At 41.5% G+C, this 20,685-nt stretch overlaps 3 protein-coding genes across 11 annotated transcripts; 1 reads left to right on the top strand and 2 right to left on the bottom strand.

The window, feature by feature from the left end:
- Positions 1–385: 385 nt before the first annotated feature.
- LOC117896000 (metallothionein-2) lies at positions 386–813 on the bottom strand. Its single transcript, XM_034803995.1, has 2 exons — positions 663–813; positions 386–600 (listed from the first exon to the last, which is right to left on the bottom strand). Exons 1-2 carry the CDS (start codon positions 685–687, stop codon positions 500–502), a joined length of 126 nt encoding a protein of 41 aa, XP_034659886.1. The 5' UTR covers positions 688–813; the 3' UTR covers positions 386–499.
- Positions 814–1,044: 231 nt separating this feature from the next.
- Positions 1,045–1,435, top strand: LOC117895999 (metallothionein-4). The gene is made up of 2 exons (XM_034803994.1): positions 1,045–1,163; positions 1,223–1,435. The coding sequence occupies exons 1-2, from the start codon at positions 1,139–1,141 to the stop codon at positions 1,330–1,332; spliced, it is 135 nt and encodes a 44-aa protein (XP_034659885.1). The 5' UTR covers positions 1,045–1,138; the 3' UTR covers positions 1,333–1,435.
- A 448-nt stretch (positions 1,436–1,883) lies between these two features.
- LOC117895997 (signal transducer and transcription activator) lies at positions 1,884–20,513 on the bottom strand. 9 transcript variants are annotated; one of them, XM_034803987.1, is made up of 11 exons: positions 20,318–20,513; positions 8,064–8,522; positions 7,641–7,923; positions 6,881–7,604; positions 6,339–6,815; positions 6,012–6,269; positions 5,725–5,934; positions 5,514–5,649; positions 4,846–4,989; positions 3,413–3,740; positions 1,884–2,804 (listed from the first exon to the last, which is right to left on the bottom strand). In XM_034803987.1, exons 2-9 carry the CDS (start codon positions 8,186–8,188, stop codon positions 4,863–4,865), a joined length of 2,340 nt encoding a protein of 779 aa, XP_034659878.1. In that variant the 5' UTR covers positions 8,189–8,522; positions 20,318–20,513; the 3' UTR covers positions 1,884–2,804; positions 3,413–3,740; positions 4,846–4,862. The 9 variants fall into 9 exon arrangements, with proteins under 9 accessions (XP_034659878.1, XP_034659875.1, XP_034659877.1 ...); XM_034803984.1 differs by having other exon boundaries at positions 6,881–7,923; XM_034803986.1 differs by having other exon boundaries at positions 5,734–5,934; positions 6,881–7,923.
- Between the last annotated feature and the right edge of the window lie 172 nt (positions 20,514–20,685).

Below are 20,685 nucleotides of genomic sequence, written 5' to 3'. Positions count from 1 at the left end.
TCAACTCAAATTAAAATTATTCATTATAATGGTTCTCTTAGTTTTAAGTTTGCGAGAAAGAACAACATAAAGTTATCTAAAAAACTAAGTTTGCTTATATCGCAGTATATGGCAAACAAGAGCCAGCAAAATGCTTAACCGGGATCTTTCACATTATCGTACTCATATGCTATAATAATCCTAATCCTTTCAAATGATGTTCCAGCTGACTGAATGAAAAGGCTATTAGTTCACCATTAATTAAATACTAAATAAATTTAGGCAGTTATATCAGCACAGAAATACGATCTTCGGGCTTCCAACTGGACATGTTCATAGCTAAATCGGTGGAATGGTGGAATAACTACAAATATGTACCAAGGTAATTGTTAAAGGTGTTTTTAATTTGAACTAGAACATAACTTTTATTATATTTTTGCATCAGATTTGCATTAGGATCAGTCGGAGATTTGGTAGCTAATTAAGTACTATTCATGCCGCAATAATTGGCGGCACACAATCACTTGGCCTTGCAGCACTTGGCTCCTGTCTTGGCGGCGCATTGGCACTGGGTGTTACCGGCACAGGTGCTGCCGCATTGGCCCGATGTGCACTGGCAGTCTGTTGATGAGGAATTCGTTTTATTATAACTTTATTTTAAGAGTTTACAATGTTTCACTCACTGTTTCCGCATCCTTTGCAAGGCATCTTGTTTGTTTTGTTTTTTATTTGTTTGATGACTGCTACGACTGGTAGAACCGTTGGAACTTGTTTGATATCGTTTGTCCGGAGAATGTTTGCTTTTATACCCAGTCTGGGGCTATTGAAATTGTATGTTTCTATAGTTTAGCTGCTGATTAGATAAGAAAGTCGTGTGCAGTTGCGCTCGTTCAGCGTGCGCAAAAAATTTACGCGTTTTTCTGTGCCCACAGAGATAAAGTCGCTTTGCGCACGCCCCCTAATAAGGCCGCATAGGAACACTTCGACTGATTGGTGACTACCAGGGTTCCCCTCTGGTGGTGTGCAAAGTCAAACAAACAACTGAGAGTGCTATAAATTGGCAGAGTCGCTTCTCTGGAATCATCAGAAAGCGTTTGCCACCAGCAAAGTCAGTAAATTCCGTAACTAAATCTTTAAAAAACAAATTCTAAAAACAAATATGGGTTGCAAGGGTTGTGGAACAAGTAAGTTGTTATAAATAAAATTAAAAATCGAAATACTAAATAATTAATCTTAAACACAGACTGCCAGTGCTCGGCCACCAAGTGCGGAGACAATTGCGCCTGCAGCCAGCAGTGCCAATGCGCCTGCAAGAACGGACCCAAGGACAAGTGCTGTTCCACCAAGAACTAACAACACTCTAAACACTCTCTGACTCCTCTGGCATACAGTGATTCGTTGGCATTTAATAATGTGTAAATTAACATATAAATTTGTTTAATAAACTTAATGGATTTAAAACAAACTGTGTTTGTAGTTTGAAAAATCAAATCTTTATTGGCCATTTTGACAAGAATAGTTCTTTAGTTGTTTCCCACAAATATATTTCCAAACTAGACACACAATTAGCGCTTTCGAAATTACATTTAAAACACAATGTCAACATTTAAATACATTCAATTCACATCCCAAATATCAACTTTTGTTTCTAAACGAGCATCGCACATACACGTAACATAGAACATACAGAAGAGTGCGCTCGGATGCATCTGTGTTTCTTTTTGGGGAATGTGTTGTGTTTGTGTTGTGGTGTGATTTAATGCGTTAGTTTTACAATTAAACATTAACAACTTTACGTACAGATAAACATTTCGTTTTGCTCGAAATTGAATTTGTTTTTACAATATCAAATACACAATCGCCTGCCTCTTGGCATGTAAAATGTTTGAAAATATTTATTAAATTATTTATTTGTGTCAGGGTTTTTTTGTGTTGTGGGAGCTGTACTTAAGTCTTATAAAATTCTTATGGTTCCTGGTACAAAGCTTAGTGTAGCATAGTGTAGTGTGTAGTGTAGTGTTTTATGGTTGTGTAGAAAAAAATATTATTACGTTGTCATATAAACATAATGTACCTACATAAACATATGTACATATGTATGTATTTCGTGTGCTCCACCCATTAAACTGACTAAAGGCAATCGCATTTGTTGCATTTGAAATGCATTGCAAACTGTGCCCTGGACTCTCAAAACTCATACTCAAACTCAAATAATTAAAAAATATACATCGGATCGGTTAGATTTTTGCGCATTTTCCGCATTGGAAGCCAATAAAGGGGGAGTAAGGGTAGGGTGGTTTCTCTCACATAAAGCATTTCACAATATTATGTAAATAATACAATTAAAACTAAAACGCAATTACAATTTGCCTTGCTGCTTCACCTCGTTTAACTTAGACCTTATCTCGAAGGTAGTTTAGTTGCTAAGATTTGATAGATCGTTTACAAATAAATCCTTTAAAATTACTAAATCAAAATCAAAAATTTAGATTCAACAAATAGTTACTCACTAACTAAATCGATTCTCTCGTCACAATCCGTCGTAAGATTAATGCTTTGTCACACAGTATTAAAAAAAATTAAACATATATCATCGTATCGTATCGTATGTATAAAAAAATATATATTTTTATATGCATGTAGTGTATAAAAAACGAATAACATGCGGACACATTCCAATGGAAACCCAAAAGTTCACACTTTCGAATTGATCACACATTATTATGGTCTGGCTGTGTGCTGCAGGGTGTTGTGTGTGTGGAGGTGTGGTAGCAATTTGCATGCATTGATTGCTCTTGGTACAGTTGTTTCTCGTTTCACAAATGCTGCAAGAACAGAATAGAATGGATTAAAATAATGCTCGATCAAATCAAAACATTCAACTTAATACAATTTGCTATTCCTTAATTGTAGTCGGAGAGTAAGGGGTAGTGTAGGTACGTGAGAGTAATTGTTGTACACATGTGTATAAATATATAATCTATGTATGTATATCTGTGATAATTCTGTTTGTAAATTCGTAAATTCATTCCTTTCCCTGTACGTCTATCTAGTCTTACAATGCTAAACGGATCCTTGACCAGTGAAACCAGGCTTAGTACCATCCGGGTGTCCATACGGCGATTCACATGGACTTCTCGTATAATTTGGCGTGACTCGGCAATTCAATTAATTTTTTTTTCAAATACATTTAACAACAAACATTAAATATTTAGCATAATAAATAGCTTATTTTTCGTAAAACTTTTCGGCTTAGATCCGCACTCTGTATAACGATAATTAATGTATATATTTTTAACTACGACTCGATTCGTTCCTTCGTTCGTTGTCTTTTATATCTTTATCTCTGAACAAAAACACAACTACTAGAGTGCATTATAATACTTTTAAGGGTGTGAAGGATGGGTAAAGAAAAGAGAGCTCGAATACATACCAAAACTAAACATGCCTCAACGATGCATTCCAAATCTCTTACAATTACATTTTAAGTAAAAACTTGACGATAAAAACTGTTTTAAAAAGCAGTTCCACGATGGCTGCCAATCGCTGCTGGGGGAGAGGAGGGGCATATCTATATCATCTAGGTCGGGGCGGGGGCATCCACACGGCACACTTTCAATTGTTTACAAGATCTTTTGTTTATACATAGTTTCTATATATATATATATATATTGTATATATATTTGTTGCTTGTTTATAGTTTATACACATCGACAAAGTTCGTCATCGAATCAAAATCCGCCATTCCAAATTCACCGGAACTAAAATCGTTGGTAGTAGAAATCATGATGATTTGTTGGTGTGGATAAAAATTAGAAGGAAAGAAAAATAAACATTAATAATGAAATAGAAATTGGTTTGGGAATATCGTGCAAATGGTAAGAATGGTTAGTGAGAAAGGAAAGAGGTTCATGTGGGTTAGTTTTTTGTGTGGCATAAATGTGTAGATATGGATGGTATGGCAGAGAGTTGAAAAGCAAATGGAATTTGGTGCCCCTAAAAGTATCTCTTTTTTTAACAATTATTTTTAACAACGACAACATCGAAATTGAGCATTCGGATTGCATGCAAAAATTACAACAGCAACAAGCAATCAATCAATCAATTTATCAAGCAGGAAAAACGGACAATTTTTTGTTTTAAATGCATGCAAGAAAATGTTAAATTCAATTAATGCCGAACGCAAAATCGTTGGCCTGCGATCCGCTTAATATTCTTAATGTTAAAATTTAATTTTTGAATGCTGCTGCCTTGGCTGCTGGTTTCAGCATAGAGATCTCAGATTTATAGGTGCATGATGGTGCTATTCTGCAAGCTGCGTTCATAGCCAAATAAATAGAAAAAGGAGAATAGAAGAATGGTTAGAGGGAAATCTTTTAATTTTAATTGCCTGATTTTTTGGCGCTTCGTTCACTTTGCGGCTGAAAAAGTCTAAAAAGATGGCAATACTTTGAGCAAAAAAAAACACAATAAAAACGACTGTAAACATAAACATAAACATAACATTTGAGCTTAAATACGATATATCATCTCTTAGGTCTGAGCTGGCTACTGTTAGTAGAGTTTTATGGGGAGCAGCAGCGCATCTGAAACTGATTCTGATCTAATGAATGCGTGGGTATGGCTTTGCGTGGCGTGACATGAGGGGAGACGAGTGCTGCTGATAAAATGCTGGTGGTGGGTGTAATGAGCATGAACTGATTGATCGATCGATTTATTGAGGGGAAGGAATCAGCGCATCAGCGGATGAATCAGATGGAGAGAGAGCGAACAGCTTTTAGCGGTTTGCAGAAGAGGTTGTTTGGTGGAGTCTGATCGAGGAGAGTGATTTTTGGATGCGGAATATTTGTACTTAAATAGTTATACCTCGCTGCCAAATGATTCTACATCATTGCACTCATAATGGTGGCCCTGATCTGATGGAATATGGGATCATCGGGTGATGTGCCCGCCACATATCTCTCTAGGGCATCCGCCACAGAGCTATCATCCGAATCAGAGTCGTCAAAGCTGTGAACACCAAAAGGAACACCAGAAGAGCACCGAAACAAATCAACCGGTGCATAAATTAGAGGATGAAAGTAAATAAAGAGTACAGTAAGTGGGGCTGCATTGTAATTAAATTAAATACATTGTGGGACGGGGCTGGGGGGTTGAGAGCTCTACAAAGAGCCCAGCTTGGGGGTTCAATCATATCAGTTTTATTTACAAAATTTCTCGGTAGGCACTCGGTTAGTCAGGCAGAGTCTCCTCCCCTTTCGGTTATTTCTTTTTTTCTCGAATTCAAAGTATTGCAATCTTAGTTAAACTTTTTTTAAATCAAAATCATAAAGAAAACAACGCAAAAGCAAAGCAAATAAAATTCATAGAAAGACCAATCACGGATCTTTCTGTGGCGCTGTTAGATTTTAATCTTTTTTCTGGGTGGGGGGAGTCATTTCATATCATAGATTAATCTACTTGTTGCGAAGTCAGTGATGCATGTTAGCTCTGTGTGTGTGTGCAGGGGGCATCGGCCATGCAACGAAACTTACTTTCCCATCGACATGCTGCTATCCTGCGGTGGCGAAGGTATGGGATGCTGTGGCGTCCCAATGATGGAACCATTATCTCCAATCGTATTGCGCACCTGGACGTGTAACGTGCTTCTCACATAGCCGGGAGTGGGTTCTAAGTAAAATCAATATGACCATTAGCAAATTACAACAATAATTAATCCAACTTTGGAGTGGGAAAATCATATACCATTCGTACCGGTACGTGGTGAATAGAACTCGCCAAAGGCTCGATCACGCTCCTGGGGCACTGCATTGGTGTCGCTCGGATGCAGCCAGCGGAGCATATTTAAATCACGTATGCGATCGGCCAGATTAAGGATCTGAAAATCACGTGCAGTCCATGGCGAGAGCATGGTAACCGATCCGTATTCATTCACATACGCAATGGTTACGCCACCTGCAATACAAAAGTCATTCATTATTATCCATCCATATGTCTATTTGCATAAACCAATTGATAGTCCAATCACCCACCCAATTCACTGTCGGAGAATCGCAACAGAAAGGTACCAATCCCGGTGGCCGAACGCATCAGATCATCTTGCGCCTTGACCTTGTTGATGAAGCCCATAATGCAGCTGGCCTTCCACATGCCCATCAGATGGTCTTTGGTGAGTTTCATGATGGCAAAGAACCATTCCCAGAAGGTGAACGGGCGATCGGGCAGCGGCTCCTTGCAGAACTGATTCCATGTAATATAATCACTGCGCTCATCGCGCTGCAGCTTCTCATCTAATCAGGAAACAGCAGGAGGCATTTATCAGTACAAAACACAGAACACCAAACAGTTCTTAGACTCACAGAGAAAGTCCAGGTTATCCCTGGTCAGGGCTCGCTGTGTACTTGACCCAAATTTGGTATTAAGCGCCACCGAGAGCTGGGCCCAGGTCACACGATCGGTGATCATAAACGGTTCCCGTACAATATCCGCAAAAGCATTGTCCCAGGTGATGGTGGCCCACGACTGTGGCTCCTGGTTGCCATGGACGATTACAACCACTGGCAGCGACAAGGTCCACACACGTATCTGGTAATCGTTGACTGTGGTCGTCGCATAGAAGAACAGGGCAAACTTCTCGTCCATGACGCTCTCGGTGCCCTTCTTTTCGGCTCGCTTGATCTTCTTCAGCTGCATGTTCCTGAAGCTGGCCGAGAAGATGTGGTTATTCTGTTGGTATTCCATGGTGCTGGAACAGTTCTGTATTTCTCCTGAGGATTGCCCGGCCAGGGTGCTGTCCATTTGAGTGCCGCGGGTAACGAATCGGTTTGCCTGATTCTCTGTAAACAAAACGGGGAACGGAATGATTAGTCAATGCCCATAGAGAGGGTATCCCGATGCTTACCCGACATAATGATGCACTCAATGGTGGGCGGATTGTTATGTATGCCCAATTGGGAGCCAATCAGCCAACGCACGGAGGCCGCAAAGCGCGTATTTGTCTTCATCACCTGAGGCGGCTGTTTGTCCACAATGAAGGCGGCACAGACCAAGTTCTTCTGTGCACTCCTCACCCGCTCGAGCAGGTTGTTCAGTTCTGGCTCGTCGTTGACGATATGCACACGTAGCGTCTCCTTGACGGCCGCCAGCAGGTGGCCAATAAAGGATTCAAGCAGCTCAAAGCAACGCTGAATCTGGTCTAAAGTGCTCTCATTGAAGGGTGCCCCATTGCCGGCCAGCGCCTGCTGACGACGCCAGTTATTCAGCTCGCTGATGATCAGCTCCTGCAGCGGCTCGTAGCATAAATAGCTGCGGCACAGGGTCGTCACAATGGCCGCCTTCTCCGTCATCAGGCACTTGAAGGCCTCCTCAGCATTCGGCGAACCCGTGGAGTTCAGCATGTAGCTGTAGTTCTGGACGAGCATCTTCAGGGAGTTGCCGCAGGTGCTAAAATCGTTGAAGTACTGCAATATCTGATGCTCGATCTCGTACAGCTCCACCTTGGCCGTGGCCATGCCTATGGGCGTCACATTACCGCCACCATTCGCGCCCACCGCATTGTGAATGACACCCAAACCGCCGCCAAGCGCTGGCTGAACGGACATCAGTTCGCTGGAATCCATATAGCCGCCACCGACGCCGCCACCAGCAGCAACCATGGCTGCTGGATTGTTCATATTGTAGGGACTGAGGGGCATCGATGGACCCGGTGTGGCCACACTCTTCTCAGTGGCTAGCTGCAGCTCCTTTTGCAATCCGCCGCGTAAATGCGTGTACAGCTCGAGGGCAGAGGTTCGCTGGATTTGAGTGCAAAGCTCCACCACACGGTACTTGAGTGCCTGATCGCTGGCCGTGCGCGTTGACAGGAGCTTCTGTTGCAGATCCTCGTTGAACTTGAGGGCCACACGTTCAAGTTGCTCCGCAGAGTTTGGTGTGATCTGTTCAGACCTGTAGATGAGGGGAGACTATTATTATTTGAATATTCGATTGAGGAATTTATTGCTAATTCTACAACTGATCAATGTCCGAGTAATCCCATCCCATAATCATCATCAACTGCTGCTCCACCCACATTATGATCTACTCACATTATTCTGTCTTCGATCCAGGCCGCCAAGCAGAGACGCAGGTCGAAGAGACCCTTCTCATCGTAGTAGGCTGCCATACGAGCCTCGCAGTCAGCATGGCTGGAGATGCGCTTCCACAGGCTCATGCTCCTACCCGATGATCTTTCTCTCTCTCTCGCTCTCTCTCTGTTTCTGTCTCTCTGTTCCCTCTATTGATGATGTGAGTTTCTTATTCGATTCGATTTGTGGGATGAGAGTGTGGATGCTTTTTTTTTTGTTTTTTGTTTAGCTGGAACACAGCTGAATATGGATATTTTGTGGCTGTTTCTGTTTTCAGTTTCGCTCCCAACGTCCGGCTGTCTTCCAACAAGCAAATGAGTCTGAGTCGTCCATAAAATGCAATTGTTACATGCAAACGATATCTGCGCTCTGTATTTTGATTGGTTTTTGGTTTCGATTGATTTAGAATTGTTAAGGAAACTATAAATACACAAGCATATGGTACATTTTTGTGATAAGTGCGAGATCTTGGCCAAAGGTGATAAAGGGGGGGTTCCACACACACACAGATGAAACCCATTTAAATATTATATAATAATAGATGCAAACCAAAAATAGATGGAATGTAGCGGTGGACACCATGGATCTGATGTTTAATGTTTCGAATGGCCGGTTTTAATGAGTGGGATATTTTATAAGCTGTTTGTACTTTTACTTTCAATCTGAGGCTAGGTGAGAGAGACTTAGCTAAGGGCGAGTCAATTAAAGCTGTCTTTAAACATAATCCTGAGTGCAAGAGAGATTTTTCTATTCCGATAGCTGCACTGCACTTGAGTGAAAGAATCATGAGTGAGGATACCAAAACTACACTACACAACAATATTTTCAAGTCTCCCCCTAGTTGTTCGCAGAATAGACATAAATACGATGTGGCTTTTCAATGAGAACCTTTGTTTATAGCTATAACAATAGCCCAAACGAAAAAGGAACATTTCGAATAATTTACCAAAAGATCTTATCATCATTTATTTGCCCCCTTAATATGATAATGGAAGTGGTAAAATTAAGTAGAAATATTTATAGAAGGACATCTGCGCCATAGAACATCATTATTATCATCATCGTTTATGGGCGCTGTAAGGCAATGAATGAATGTTGGCGCATAAACCCGGGTTTTGGGTTCTACCCGGCTTCAACCTCTAATTACCATAACAGAAACACACACAACAACAAGCAAAAACCAACCTCAATGGGCAATGGCAATGGCAGTATGGCAAAACGTAGAACAAACAACTCGCACGCAAGTGGGAAAGCAAACAAATACAAATACGAGTAGAAACAGAAATACAGAACGAGAGACCATAGAATCGTGAGGTGGTTTTTCTAGGCGATGGTCGGGGGTTGGACGGACCAACAGGTGTGAAATTAAATTGCAGCAGGCAGGCCCGATCCATGGGGAATTGGATTCTTTATAGCCATGCTAAATAGCGATGATAAGGGGCCGGCAGGTCCTGGCATGAAGTTCTCTCTTGCTCTCTCGCTATGGACTGTTGTTTTGTCGTCAAAACGTGACCCAAACCCTAAACCCAGAGCCAAAGCCAAAGCCAATGCCAGAGACTGCGTCTGCCACTCCACGCCGAAGCGTGTTTGCTTTTGTGGTCGATACGCTAATTTCTGTAGTTACCCAGAAAAAAAAGACCAACAACAGAACAAGGCTCGGCTTGGCTTCGCTCACGTAGCAAATATGAATGGCCATACCAGAGAGCAGAGCAAAGGAGAGATGAAAACGAGGCAAAACCAGCCGAAAAGAGCAGCCCAGAAGCAGAAACGAAATTAGATAAGGATCTAATGACTGGAAACACAGCCCGAAAATGCAGCCCAAACAAAAGGGACAAAAACCTACAACCAAGACAAAAACCAGAAATCAGAAAAATAAGTACACAAAAATGAAAACAGGTCGTGGCTTTTTGATACCTGTGCCTCGCTGCTCCAAGGAACAACAAAAATCGGATGTGCGGCTCACTTAACGATGATCCCAAAAACAAAACAAAAAGAGAGAGCGAGAAGAGTAAGGAGTCCCAGTTCCAGTTCCAGACCTTAGGTAGTCTCCGGGATAAATGATTGTATCTCTCCACCACACACAGGTTTCTTTCTATTCATAAATTTGGCTGCTGCTTGCTGCTGCTGCTGGCTGCCCTTCGGACTCTTTTTTTAGTTCGAAAAACCAAAGTAGTTCAAGGTTTTCTTGGCTGTCTAATATGCCAAGTCAGTCGAAAAGAAGCCACGGACAAAAGTTGGTACAAAGTTTTTCCCTTCAACATTTTGCTGGCACAAACTTTTCACCTCCGTCCCCTACCTCTCTAATGGTACTTTTCCGTTCTTGTTATCAGCAATAATGTTTATTGGCTGTCTAATGAAACGAGAGATCGATGCAGCAACAGCGGCAGACAGCAGCCAGCAGCAGCAGTCGCACAAATGTTAAGGTTATCAAGGCGAAAACCTAAACAAAAGTCAACAAACAACTGAGAAAACTCTGGGCTCCGCTTCTCTTGTAGGGAATTGCCTTCCTCTAGCCGATCCGCCAACTGCGCGCCCTTTCCGTCTGGCTGCTGTCAGGTGGCAAAATGAAAACAGATTGTTTACAAACAAATATGGGATCGTTTACAAATCAAAGCACACAAACAAACAAACAAACGCACAAAATTGTCGCCGTAAATATGATATTTTTGATAGCTTTACCCAACGCGTTTACCGATCAATAGAAGGAACACAACTGAAGATCTCAATAGGTTGCCTCTGTGCTTTTATGTTGGTCATGATAAGACTTGACTCTCTGCTGAGGGCGAGCAAGAGTTGTACAAGTTTATGAAATGATATGAAAATTAGCCCGAAGTAGTTAGAATAATCGAACTTTGCTGGAAATTTGGCATATTATATATACGCCACTCTGCATTTTGATAAGAGACCAGGCCATCTGCCCCTGTTGGCCAAAAGGCCGCTTGATGAATCAGTTGCCGTGAAAGATTGTGCCCGAGGATTAAGTGGAAAGCTAGTCGAACAGTCAGCCCTTATCAGCTACGTTTTTGCAACACTTTGAATGGCTTTATAGTGGTTCCGTGGAAAAGTCAGGCAACTTTTAGTCTAGTTCTGCGTTTTTATCAGGAATTCTTTTGGAAAAACACCAACAAAAATTGACTACAAGAAAAATAGCAGCAGACCACTTGTTTCGTTTGTTTTTCTTTTGGTCTTTTGAAATGTCGGCCAATGGCATAATTATGCAAATTTTTGGCACAAACAGAATTCCATTCACAACAATATAATATATAATTAGAAGTGGGCAGGGCACAACACAACACTGGGGTATTATCAACGAAAGTACCCATGCGTGGGGCAATAATTAAAATTACCCATTACCAAAAAAACATATAGACGAAAATGTGTACGGATGAGCGCCCTCCCCGTCTGGGGCCAAAAGGAATTCCCTTCAGCGTGAAAAATGTAGGCGCGTGTGTCGTCACTGGGGAGCATTAACTGTTGCCGTTCCATTTCCCAGTCGTTTCCACTCAACTCCAATTCCAAAATTCGGCAACACTCGGGCTAAGTTATCTTTCGCATGGCGCGATCTCAGAGAGCCACATGCGTCCATACACTGACAAAAAATCAAGCACACTATTGATATGAAGAATGGGATATGGGAAACACTTGAAACATAAAATCCCTTGGGTTCACAAAAATACTTAAGCCCTGGAGATTTCAGAAACAAAAACAAAAGTTTTCTTACAACAAAAATATGAATTAATTTAAAAAGAAATGCCAAACTACACAAATTAAATTGAGTTGTAAACAATTCTTAGAAATATTTCAAGTCCAATGCTTGGATTAAACATTTCTAAAACATTTTCAAAGATATTTACAATTCGCAAACTTGTGTCTTTCGATCTTACCCTACTACGGCATTTATTATCATCAGAAAAAAAGCTTTTCATGCTATCGCATTTCCAGCAAATAGTAATAGTTGATAACCAAAACAGAACTCTCTTATACAGTGGAACAGAGCTACTCTTATACTATTGTCATAGGCGTTAAACGCGTGGTTTTGGCATAAGATTAATTTAAGGAAATAAATACTTTGATTGAGAGAATACAAAAAGTATTAATTTATTTATTTATTTACTCTGTGTCCTACATATGTTCTTGTTTTAACTGTTATAAAATTGCCAATTTCCACCATTAAACCTTTATCTTTAACTGAACACCTCAGCAGCACCCACTACCTATAGCAATTAACGAAATTAACAACGAACTAAACGACTATCCATCAATGAACGAACCCTTGTCAGAGAAGAGCAAAAAAATATCTCATTAGGTTCGGAGTTCGGAGGTTTTAGTCTGATTCCAGTTTTGGTAACGCTATCCGCACGAGTGCCAATACTCAATGAAAACAGAAAACAAAAAACTTCCAGACAGACGCGCTAACACAAAAAATACAAAAAAAGTGGAGCGGCTTCTTTTATTTAACTTTTGTTATGGACTGCTAAAAGCGCAAAATGTATTTATTTTGAGATGCGAACCGATGTAGTATGATGATGATGATGCGGTGGAGGAGCAACGCAGATCAAAGCAGGGCAGGGCAGGGAAACAAACATATACTGACGATAAAACTTTATTCCGTTGCGGTCGCGCAATCGCCAGCCGAAGGGTCCCTAGGGGTCCCCAGTGCCACAACAAAAGCCGCGATAACCGGTAGTTAGATGGGCCCCGCAACACACAGAAACAAACACAACATTCGCGATTTATTGCTCACAATAGAATGGGTCTGTGCGTGTGTGTGAGTGCGTGCGAGCGAGATAGGTAGATATAGATAGCGGTTGGATAGAGGTTGGGGCCACGGCGCAGGGCAGAGGTAGAGTGCAAAATCATTTATTTACTTAGTTGCAGCCGCAAAATGTTAGACAATATTATTTACAAGCTGTCATAAATGTTCACACACACACCGCACACGCTTGTCCATCGCCGGTAAAAGAAAACTTTAAGAGAAATAAAAATTCCCCTCAACATTTCTGGAGAGCTGGTTGACGGCCTCAGCGGGTTAAAAACGTGTATACAACCTGAGAGAGACCTCAAAGCACGTCACACATCCCCACAAACAGACCCGCATACACACACGCATACGTAACACCAAGCAAAACAAATGTGTAACGAAGCTTTTGTTGTTGTTTTTGTTGAATACCCTTCCAGAGAGCGCTGCGGTTGGGCTCCCCTAAGATTTGTTTGGGGATCAGTTGGTGCGAGCTGATATAAAAGTTTAGGGAAAGAGACAATGAGAGCGAATAAATTTGCATTTTTGGGAGCAGTCACCCAAATTGTAGACCACTATTCCCAAAGTTCCATCATCTCCCCCTACTGGAAGTGCATTTTATCTTCGGTGTTTCCATCTTCTCATCCATTTGGTGTCTTAAACGTCTGTTGGTTTGTATACTTATAAATTAATTTCGATTTCTCGGCCGCGAAAAATGTTTTCGGTTGCAAAACTTGAATTTGCATTGACGTCTATCTTTTTCGGCGCTGGTTCGATGAATCGGCGTTAATCCAATGCATACAATACACACACAAATTCTGAAATACTCGAAGCATCGGTAATTTCTTTGCCCAAAAATAAGATGCACCATGAGAAGGAACGGAAGCCGTCACTTTATAAAATAAAATAAAAACAAAAACCGATTACCCCACAAAATACATTGCAAATTACCTAATGGATTCTCCGAAAATTGATAAGGCAAATGTATTCCATTTATTTGACATAATCATTTTATTGGGCTCTCATGAGAGCAAATGTCAAATGCCCGGAACACAGGGGCTCACTCTCCACCTAATGCTGACCTTGAGCAAAGTGAACCTTTTAGCCCCATTCCATAGTCCAAGCTAACAAAAACTAACCTTGAAATGCAAAGAAAGTGAATTGTTGTTGCTGTTGTTGCGCTTGCACTTGCATTTGCAGTTTCAGTGAAAACTGAACTGGTTTAGCCACTTTTTACTTTGTGTGTTGCATCCGTTTGTGTATCGCCCCGTACTGCTATGCAAAATCGGAAAAATCTTGGAAAAAAATACAACTCAATTGAATATTGGGGGAAAACCCATGGCGCTTTATGTGTGTGCTTGCTCAATTAGCTGTGAATATAGCTAGGAGATACATATACAAATATGTATGTACATACATATGTATGTATTTAAATATGTACGTATAACAGATTAAAATACGGTCAATAGATTGTTGAGTATGCACACTGGGTACAGCCACGGAAAAAAGTATTTGCCCAGCAATAAAAGTTGATTTGCCTTAGAGACCTTGTACATGTTCCATGATATCCAAAAAATAGATGGACTACCAAAAGAAATGTATAGCCTTTCCTATGAGCCTTGATTTTTAAATCGCTATCTCATTTTTTTCGCAGCTTTAATATATTTTTTAAATTGAAAGAGTATTTTCGAAGACTTTATTTCTCTAATATTTCTAAATATTAGTGTTCAGAGACTCAAATATTATTTAAAATTGACGTTAGGAGTGCGCACACTTTTGTGATCGACTGTCTGGGACTGACACAAGCTCCCGGGGCAGCCGGCCAGCTGCTCTGCCCACACACAAATTGTTATTGCTGCCGTTTTGGCAAACAAAAAGGCGAATCGAAAACAAACAGAGAGCCGCAGAGAGGCATAGAGCGCGGGGGGCGGTGGCACTGGGAGAATTAGAAGAATTGGGAGAATATACAAAGTAGCAGCAAACCGAAATGCAATATTTAGCTCTGTGATTAATGCTGACTGAGGCAGAGGCCTGCAAAGAGTTCGGGAAGCGTCTTAGATAAGAATTTTGATGATGAGTCAGCGCCAACAACGCTGTTCCAGAGCTAACAGACCCACCGAGTTTATTAGATCTCCCTACAGTACATCTGTATCTATGAATTTATCATGTATGTGTGTATCTTTTGCCAGAGTCATGTGCGGCAAAATCCCCCTTTGCAGATATGTACATTGTGAGTTTTAATCCCGAAAAGTAGTATGCATATACGAGAAGAATTTTGAATAGTGTATTCTAGATTTTCTGTTTCTGGAAAATATTGTTATCTTCTATCCATAAGCAAGATAGAATCGGATACAAAAAGATATAACCACACTGCTCCTCGCCAACAAAATGATTTTTCATTTGAAAAGATTTTTTGGCTAGTGGAAAGTTTTATGGCAGCAGCCTACGCGCTGCGGCTGATAACAAACCGCCTGCCAGTACGGTTATTGTAGTACGGAACGGAAATAACAGACAAAAAGTGTGTAAGGCAAAGGTACTGGAGAGCAATCACAGTGGGCTCTCGCCATGTGGGAACCGCGACAGTTGTTCACGAGACGCTAGGGGGTACAAATATTTACTAAAAATGAGTCTGTCGGTCGATCGGTCAGTCGTTTGTGGGTTCGTTCCAAAATATTGCATGGCTTGGTCATATTTGTTATGTTTCTTCGGACCCTTTCCTATCCCTTCCTTTGGGTCGCAATTTTACTCCCATTGGGGGAGCCCTGACCAAAGCTCCCCAGGGCCCTGCCCACCCAATTCGGAATGCATTCGTGGTGTTTGTTTCTCTTGCTTCAGACTTCTTGCTGCTTCGACATTTTGTACTTTTTGTTATTCAATTTTTTATAAGCAAACACGAACACATTCACACAACCACAACAAGACAAACACGAATATATTCCGAGCAAGTATGCATGATGCGCGTACATTTGTTCGTACAATTTGTGCCGTTTGTGGTATTGTTTTTGCACTCATAAATGTTTAATAAGCTTGTGTGTGCTTGTATACACAACACATGCTTGCCTGTAAACGGGTGTATCTGCGTGTGTGTGTATACAAGTTCTTTCCGTACAACAAAAGTGAAGAGTGTGGCGGGGTGGGGACGCCGCCGCACAAACCAAGTGTTATTTAAGTAATCATTTATCGTTGCTACTCGCCTGACATTTTGTACGATGTTTGACGGCTTTCGTTTCGGTGTGTTCCCTTATGCGAGATTACGTGCAGGAGTAGGGTAAGGCTCATTGGGTATATTAGGCAAATGCAGCAGCGCTGCTGATCATCCAATTGGGAAGATAAATAAAAATGCATAGACAATTTCCCTCAGCCTTAATGTATGAGTATCCCCTTCCTTAAGAGAATCATTTGCGAATGATCATCACAAAATTAAAGATCGAATAATTCTGTATTTCCTCTCACAATCGGGATGATTGAAGATTTTATTAATCTTTTTAGTTTTTAATTTGCATATTTCGTTGGCTAATGTGACCCTTACAAAGTTCTTCCAGACTATTTCATAAGACCACTGTCCTCGGAACAGTCGATTCCAAGAAAAAACGAGAAGGGACGTGTGAGACGCTTCTTACGCGTCACAACTTTTATACCCGGCACTCAGTACTACATCTGCACTTTAGCGGTTATTTGTCCAATTTTACATTTTTTCTTCATCTGTCATCTACATCAACAACACTACTCACGCCAACACGCTCCTTTAGCTCGCCACCCTCCCCTATAGACACACACTGCAGAGTCGCGGCAGAGTCAGCGGCAGAGGAAGCGGCAGAGGCAGCGGCAGAGGCAGAGGCAGTGACGTGTCAGGGGCCAGGCCATAAACAGCGCGAAGCAGATTGTGAATGCTGCGGGACGGGGTGGGTTTGGCTACTGCAAATTAATTTCTTCATTGTGGCTATAATAATGATCCAATCGTATCCCAATTTGGTGATCTGATAGATATGGTCATTCCCTACGGAATGGCGTTTTTAGTTTTCTGCTATCTTCAAAATTGTAGATTTGGGAGGTTTTCGCCCTTTTGCGGAGGCGGAAGGGGGCGTGGCTCATTTTTGAAATACACTTGTAACAGTGTGAGCATACAGAAGTCTGGATGCAAAATTTTGTGGCTCTAGCTCTTATAGTCTCTGAGTACTAGGCGCTCATCAGGACGGACAGACGGACAGACGGACAGACGGACAGACGGACAGACAGACAGACAGACAGAGACTCGGCTATTGATGCTGATCAAGAATATATATACTTTATGGGGTCGGAAACGTTTCCTTCTGTGCGTTACATACAACCGTTATGTGCACAAATACAATATACCCTATTTACTCTTCGAGTACCGGGTATAATTAGACCCATGCGAAGTTGTCCTCTCTTATCATTTTATTTTTTGACAAATTTGCATGTTCCTATTTTAATTGCTTTTATTTGCACTGCGTGTTTTGATTAAATATGGCAATAGCTTGGGCAGCTCGAATTTTGATTACAAGATGATTTGATTGTTATTTTGGGGCATAAATATATGTATAATATTATGGGTGTCAAAGATCGTTTTCAGGGAACTATAAGTTAAGATAGATTTTGCAGCTGTAGTTTTTTCTGCTGCAAGAATCTGACAGACTTAATATTAGAGTGATATTTATGTTTGACTCTGCTCTGCCGCATGATTGATTCAAAAGCAGGATTAACCGGTACCTGATAAGCTGCAAGCTATTTGTGTAAGTACAGAAGATCCTCGTCTGCAAGTACCACAGCGATAGCATACGCGGGATGGCGTATTGAAGGCCCCACTATCCACGCTAAGGGGCAGTGCTCCAGTTACATTCTTATGTGCGTAAATACATTACGTTCGGCCTGCAGCCAGAACAATTAAATGCAACGCAATAAATCTGCTTGTGATAACAAATTGTCAGTGTAAGAGAGCACAAAAGAGAGCGCGAGTAAGCGATAAGAAAGAGAGCAACAAAATAAGCCCAGGACTGGGATAGTATCAGAAATGCAAGTGCCAGAAATAACTTTATGTGGTTTAACTTGTAGCGTAAATAAAGAAAGATCAATTAAATATATAGCAGAAATATGCAACGCATTGATATTATACAAAACCCTTGGGGATTTATTTAATAAACTCTAGTATTTAAAATGCTGATCACAAACGAAAAGAATGCCTTCTAGGAAGTCTAACAAAGGAAAACCTTGCTTATCGTAGAGCTCATATCTATTAAACCACCTATTGGGGACGATTAGGCCGGGGGAAAGGGATTTTTTGTAGATTTCAGGTCTACCAGCGGGACACAAAGGGGTTAAGGCTCGCGCAACGTCATTGACACGAACAGCCGTCCGCTGACAAGAGTAATTTGTCCAAAATGGTAAGAGGCGGCGACGGTGGACAGACCGGGCCAGACCTGGCCAACAAGTCACTGGACGACGACAACGACGACGGCGACGGTGATGTTGATGGCGATGGTGACGGCGACGTGTGTGCGCGCAACACACGTGGAAAGGGGGGGAAATAAGAGAAAGACGAAGAAGAGAGAACGAAGCAGAGATAAAAGTGTTGAGCGCGCAGAAGTCGCTACAGCGACAGCGGCGTACGTATGAAAGCAAGAGTAGCATGTGAATATGAGGAGCATGATAGGGCGATAGACGATGAGAGAGAGGGAGAAGGTGGAGAAGAAGAGGGAGCCCCTCAGTCAACCAGCAGGGCGATGTAAGAACGAGAGAGAGAGCGGAGCTAATATATACCCGATTGTACAGTGGTGTTCATGTGTGCTTGTTGTTGTTGTTATTTGTGCTATTGCACTCGAAATTCTTTTTGCCTTTGTTTTTATGGATTTTCCTGGAAATATAACCATGAACGAAGATGGCCACAGCAACGGCAACGACATGCGCTGCCAACAACAACAATAAGAAACAGGAGCGCTGTATTTATGTATGCATGAACATATGTACATACACACACATTGATATGTGCATATGTGTCTGTTTGTGTATACAAAATATAAAAAAAACTTCAAGTGGAAACACATGATTTTTCATGGGTCAAAGAAAACACACAATTTGTCGACTTCCTTAAACACATATTTGGAAACTTTCAGACAATTAAAAACATTCTGCGCAAAATGCTGCATCCCGCCCACAGTGCGGCGCATCGCATCGAAGAACTGCAGCAGACAGACGAAGACTGCGCTGCCTGGGAAGTCCTCCCACACATACACAAACACGCACGAGCGTGGCCCCCCCGCACTAGATTGTTCTTTTTATTTACCTTTTGGTGCACACCAACACAGAGACAGCCGGACAGTCTAGAATGTGTAAACACGTACAGGTCGCGCCTTAGATTGTGTGGGTATTTGGCGGCGCTGTTGCTTTCGATATATTTTTTGTTATGTATTTGCTGTTTTATTTTTAAATCGTGCACACACACACAACTCACGTACGAACACACACAAGCACTTATGTCTTCCGTTCGGCTTGGCTTCTTTGGATATCTCGGTGTCCTCCGGGATGAAAAAGCAGCGCCAGCACACGCCTTTCGAGAAGGATTTCCACGCGAAACCGAAAACTACACTTGAAAAGGGATGCAACTTGTTGGCAAAATTCAAAGGACTATTATTCTCATACACGCCTGTTGCGCGCGAGTGTAAATGTTTCTTAACTTGTTTAGTTGTTAAACATTTATCAATTGCTCGACGACGCGCACAGTGACCACTCAATTCAAAGAGATTATCAACGGACTTTTCTGAATTTCAGATTTCAATGTGGCATGTGGCGGATGCGCGATGCGCAGGTGACGGTTGAAACAAATTGTGGGGCAAAATTATTTAAGAAACAAAAAAACAAGATCCCATTGTGAATGAGCTATTTTGTCATATTGTGAATGCGCAATTTTCTGATATATCGATGTATCGATATATTGTGCGATACCTGCTTATCGATACCCGTTTTTCATTTGTTTATAAAACAATTTGCGTTTCTGCGAATCCCATAAATTTATGTTCTACGCGAATCTATAAATATTTAACAGCTTGTGAGCATTCGAGAAACTGGTCCGGTACCGGTGGAACAAGTTGGTGCTTCCTCCCATGAGCCACACACTACCGAATGTGTGCACACACACACACATACGTACATACACACTTGTAGACCATTTCTTTCCGGATAATTAATTACAATTAATTGATTAGCCCCACAAGAGGCCAAGGTTAACTACAGCCACTGCGTTACACTGCTCAAAGGGCCTGCAGAGGGCACCGTAACCTCACCCAGTGCTTTTTTCACCTGTTGTGCGCAGCAACAAGCGCCAAAGCAAATCTCACCCCCGTATCATAGGTTGGGAATCGTCTCGTGCGCCGCTGGGTGAAGCAACAGGAGGGCGGTGGGTGTGACTCGCAAAATCAATAGTCATTTAAATAATTACGCCTGCATTTTTGCAGCCATCTCTCACCTTTGGTTGCGTCCCTTTGATGCTTTTGGGTTGAGCCCTTTTGACTAGCGGCCGCAGAGGCAGGATGAACACTTTTTGGCGGATATGCAAACCGCATACAGGACGCGGAATTTTGTTCGTCGCAATTATAAAAATGGCTGGGATTCCAATACTTTAATTAATTATAATCACAATTTGTTTAGGTTTTACGCGGATTTTCGACCAGTGTGACCGCGGACTTATCGAAACAATATACCGACAGACCCTCGGAAATATACCAATATGACAATGTACCTATCGATGTTAAAAACATATAATAAAGACATAAATGGGTTAATATTCCATTTCCTCGATTTTGATATTCGTTCTTATATTACTAGCTATCTGGG

Source organism: Drosophila subobscura, chromosome O (genome assembly GCF_008121235.1).
Source record: "Drosophila subobscura isolate 14011-0131.10 chromosome O, UCBerk_Dsub_1.0, whole genome shotgun sequence".
NCBI lineage: Eukaryota > Metazoa > Arthropoda > Insecta > Diptera > Drosophilidae > Drosophila > Drosophila subobscura.
Note: the sequence above shows the minus strand (reverse complement) of the source record. Positions and strands in the feature narration are given on the sequence as shown.